At 32.3% G+C, this 5,055-nt stretch overlaps 1 protein-coding gene across 1 annotated transcript; it reads right to left on the reverse strand.

Annotated features, from left to right (window-relative positions):
• Positions 1–2,349: 2,349 nt before the first annotated feature.
• Positions 2,350–4,824, reverse strand: LOC143070506 (T-cell leukemia homeobox protein 3-like). Its single transcript, XM_076244768.1, has 3 exons — positions 4,283–4,824; positions 3,149–3,365; positions 2,350–2,679 (listed from the first exon to the last, which is right to left on the reverse strand). The coding sequence occupies exons 1-3, from the start codon at positions 4,701–4,703 to the stop codon at positions 2,499–2,501; spliced, it is 819 nt and encodes a 272-aa protein (XP_076100883.1). The 5' UTR covers positions 4,704–4,824; the 3' UTR covers positions 2,350–2,498.
• Positions 4,825–5,055: the final 231 nt, after the last annotated feature.

The following is a 5,055-nucleotide window of genomic DNA, read 5'->3' on the forward strand; positions in this document are numbered from 1 at the left end:
CGAAAAACAACTGTCAAGAACGGCAAAATAATACACAAACAAAAAAGACAACCACTCAATTTCAGACTCTTGACTTGGGTCTGACACATGCAAATTACGTTTTGCATATCGAGCCATGTGAAAAATGTGAACTTCAGAAGAGGGAGTATATAGAAATAACATCACCGTAAACGAAAAAAAAGTCAACCTTTTTTTATTCGAAATAAAGATTACCATAAGTAACTCTGAAATCTAGGTCTAATGAAAAGACTTCGGTCACTAATTGTTATAATGATAGTAGATTGAGGTTGATAATTTGTTCATTAAGACTGAATATAGCTCGCAGAAAACACATATATATCGTTTATTGATATCTGCAAATTGTTACCAAGTGATGGATGTTTCGTTTAGTCTTGATGCTGTTTATCCAAGTATTGTTATTCGACATCGAATCAGAAACATATCTGCAATAAGAGGGGCACTTTTCGTTCCCATTGGAATACAAATCTACTGAAGGAAACATTAGACAATACAACAGATCGCACCAAAAACCAACATTTCAGAGAAAGAATACGTACCATCACATTTGAAGAATACAAACCGCACATGGCAAGGGTAACCTGAGAAGGCACAGAGGAATAAAGTGGACAAGGGGGACAAACCGCACATGGCAAGGGTAACCTGAGAATGCACAGAGGAATAAAGGGGACAAGGGGGACAAACCGCACATGGCAAGGGTAACCTGAAAAGGCACAGAGGAATAAAGGGGACAAGGAGGACAAACCGCACATGGCAAGGGTAACCCGGGAAGGCACAGAGGAATAAAGGGGACAAGGGGGACAAACCGCACATGGCAAGGGTAACCTGAGAAGGCACAGAGGAATAAAGGGGACAAGGGGGATACCCAGTTACAATGAAACCTTCTACATGGTTTTACAAAGTCTTCATATAAAAGGAAATTCAATTCAGTGTTGATATGAATATCAATAATATGGTAATCACAAATGTATGAATTATTCAAAATACTAAGGATTTTCTTATCCCATACATAGTTTACCTTAGTCGTATTTGACACAACATTTTGGGGTCTTGAGTCCTTAATGCTCTTCAACTTTCTACTTCTTTTGCGTTTTAACTATTTTGCGTCACTGATGAGTCTTATGTAGACAAAACGCGTGTCTGGCGTATAAAAGTATAAGCCTCGTACCTTTTATAAACATATTCGAAATTATTTGTGAGAGACAAGTTGGTACTCGGAATGGTCAGACAATCGGAAGAAAGAATAATAGTTAATATACTCATTTGTAGCCCTTTGCTGTGGAACGATATAAGAATTTTCCTGAGTTTAAGTATACTTTTTTTAATGTGTATGTTCTATTCATAGCCTAATAATAGAAGATAGGGAACGAAACCATGGCTGTTTTAAGTTTGTCACATTAGAACATATTGGCAAACCGTCTTTGTTAAATGTACATGCCGGAGGATGCAACTAGAGGAAAATGTCAATCTAAAAAGTAGAATCGTCTCTTAAGTGATATATTTTAGTCACCATATTGTCATTTGATACCTTAACAGCTATGCAAGGAGACGCTTTTCACCCTAGACCAAATGACAAGGATGTGGTGTACTTTCAAATTAGCCATACTGTAAAGTAAAAAATAAAAAAGAAGATGAGGTATAATTGCCAATGAGACAACTTTCCACAAGAGACAAAAATGATAAAAGAATAAACAAGTCATTAAAAGAGCCGATAAAGACAAATACGAATTAACTAGAAGATATGCGGCATAAATTCAACATGTTACATAAACTTGGAACAATCAATAGCAAAAAAAGAAATATCCTATTTGTGTTATAAGTTTTTTTATATTTATTTTTCATAACTCTTTTTATTTATGATAAAGTTTAGTTTTTTTCCAGACTCGTAAAAGTAAAGAAAATGTCTTTTAAAATCTGCGCACCTTATATCCAGTAAGAATTCCGACGATTTAAAGGATATGAAATTAAATCACGTTAAATTATTATCAAACCTCAATAAACTCATAATCATGTGGTACCAGTTTCAAATGTACACATCACGTTTTTCTGAGTAACAATCATTCTTTACATTCGTGACCAAGAGTTAAATAAACTTGAATGATCTTGAATAAACATTTAAAAACATCATCGTCGCGATTTTGCCTTTATCGCTTATGCTGCGTAAAGCAATGCGGTATACAGCAACAAGACAATCAATCACTGAAAAGCCTCATAACAGAGTAGTCAAATCGTTTATAATGTTAAGCAGTTGTAATCTATTGTTTTCTAGCTTTGGGTATTTTTTTGCGATATTGGTGCTATCCCTATTCCTAGAAATATTGAAGATAATGATTCAATAGATAATAAAATTTTAATAAATTTAGTTGAACATAAAATAACAATAAAGTAGCCAGTTTGATTTAAAATCAAATAGTTCCAACTTAATACACCTTTCTTGAACTCACTGACCATAACCAAATAAAGCAATAGCTGACCCTATGCTAACTCATAGAACTTTCATCCACCCAAGGTTGCAAATTCTGAAGAGCATGAAGTGAAGAATTGCTCATACACAGAGGGTCTCTGATATCGTAAACTGTTTTGTTAGCCTCGGACTGCAGACTCATCATCAGACGATTTGCTGCTTGGCGCTCCGCTTCTCGTTCTTCTGCCGTTTGACGTCTGAAAAATAATTTATAAACCTGATGCACATATATATATATATATTTCATTTAAATTTGTTAGTTCAAGTATCAAGTTTAATTACTTAAAGGACTCAAAAGGCATCAGTAAATATAAGAAGTAAATTGGCGACATCATGGTTTAACCCCGAAACACCCTTCAATTTCAAATTTGCAAAATACCCTTTCCAAGAGATGAAGTTTCTTTATATATATATACATACATTTATCTTATAACAGCAGCACCCAGGAAATCTTTTTTTTTATTTATCAAAAATAGCCTTTAAAATCAAGGTTAGACATACTATTTTTGGAATTTTAATTTTAACAAATTGTGTGCAATTTGAATAACGCAAATACATAGTTATACATAAAAGGATGTCAAGTATTGTCGTAATTTTGAACAATAAAACAAATTGCCATACTCCATCGGGATTGTAACAGAAATATAAAAGTGAAAACAAATTTACCTCCATTTCGTCCGTCTGTTTTGAAACCATGTTTTAACTTGAGCGTCTGTCATCTTTAAACCTTTAGCAAGTGCTGATCTTTCTGCTGAGGCCAGATATTTCTGCCGATGGAACCGTTTCTCTAGTTCCATGATCTGTAACCTTGAGAATGATGTTCGGGGTTTCTTCCTTTTGGGTGGGGTTCTGTTCTGGTATGGATGACCAATTCTTCTCGTTACTGAAAATAAAACAGGACAATTTAGAAAATCGAAAAAAAATATGCATGCTATTAGAGTATTCACAGATTAAAAATTAATTTAGCTATAAAAATTAAAGATTTTTTTTATAAATCAATAGAGAGATTGTAGAAAATTATAAATAATTTATTTGCATTGCATGAATATTTGCTGTCGGTATAAATATGCAAATATACTTTAGTTTTTAAATATTTTGTTTTCGTAAATTCATTCATTTATTTTTTAACAAATTATATTTTGTCAAGATATTTAATCACCCTTTAATATGAATAAAAGTACACATGTACTGACATATTTTTTTCTTCAACACTATTAACATTGAGATAGTATAGTTTGTCCTAAATACTAGATTTTCTGTAGATTTGTTTCTGAATAAGTCACCTTCATGTTTATTTGAAGTGTTTTCACATATACAGATGAAATCAGTAAATACAAGAATTCATAAATATTTATGATAATGTATGCTATTTTAATTTCTTTAACATATCGAATTCTTTGATCATACTACAAGATAAGTAGAATCAAATGAATACGCAAAATGAATATTATATATTTCTAGTCTTTTTTGTAAAATGATTCAATTTATTTTAATTTCAATTATTCAATATTAAATCAAATGTTATGTAGCATGTTTTACTTTTTCCAGGGAGAACAGTTTTCTTAAAATAGATATTTTTTAATACATGATATATTGCTAAGTTTGGTATATTCTCGTTTCTAAGAATAATTATTTAATATATAAACATGCTATATATATTAGAACAAATACAAATATTATGAATTTCAATATGATGTACCTTCTTTGTGGAAAGTTTCGTTTTTTATGATTTTTTTTTAAAGATTTGTCATATAACGTAGTTTCCTTATTCTGGTGCAGTTGTGACCACTATGTACTTACTGCTATATCTGTCCCTCCTAAGATCCATCCATCCTGGGAACGAGTATGACGATAACACAGGAACAACAGGATTAGGTCTGGGAATGGGAAGTGTTAATGACGGGATACCACACAGTCCGAACGGTACATATGGCATTGGTTGTAAACAATGTGCAAAACTGTTATATCCACTCAGTTCACTTACTCGTTTCTTTGTAAACTCTGGGGAGTCTGCGTGGCGAGATTCGTCCTCATCGTCCGAATTTATTTCTTGCACAGTTTGTTCCTCTGTAGATTTTTCACTATTGTCTAGAATTCTACTCATTCCAAATGAAAGTTTAGCTTTAGTTCGGTTTTCCTCGGGATTGTCATCTTTATTTGACCTTTCCATGTCTTTAGAATGTTTTGAAACACTTTCTTTATTTAATTTTAATGGTTCCATCTTTTATTTTAACACCTGTTTTTAATTTTTGTCCAAACTTTTTCTGGTTTATTTTAAAGTTAACATACACTCATGTTAAGATAAGATAACATCCTATTACAACCTCATTAATAAAAAAATTCACCAATTTAATGGTCAACACAAGAAACAGGCATCTCTTCTAAGAAAATATATTGGATATCTTTATCAGCTAAGCCACGCCTTTCAGTCGTTAAAGAACTATTTTCTATTAAGACATAAGGGAAATGGCGTGCTAATAGATATATTGCGTTTGGTGAGATATTTCAAATAAATTTCTTGTCAACACGGGTAATTACGGATTTGTCAGGGAACTATCTTAATGAAACTTTAT

The sequence above is a fragment of the Mytilus galloprovincialis genome, chromosome 4, assembly GCF_965363235.1.
Source record: "Mytilus galloprovincialis chromosome 4, xbMytGall1.hap1.1, whole genome shotgun sequence".
In the NCBI taxonomy this organism is placed as follows: Eukaryota; Metazoa; Mollusca; class Bivalvia; order Mytilida; family Mytilidae; genus Mytilus; species Mytilus galloprovincialis.

Coding starts and splice junctions, on each gene's coding strand:
- LOC143070506 (XM_076244768.1), bottom strand. CDS start 4,703: ATGGAACCATTAAAATTAAATAAAGAAAGTGTTTCAAAACATTCTAAA. Junction 3,366..4,282: donor TAGGAGGGACAGATATAGCA/GTAAGTACATAG, acceptor TTTTATTTTCAG/TAACGAGAAGAATTGGTCAT. Junction 2,680..3,148: donor AACAGACGGACGAAATGGAG/GTAAATTTGTTT, acceptor ATTATTTTTCAG/ACGTCAAACGGCAGAAGAAC.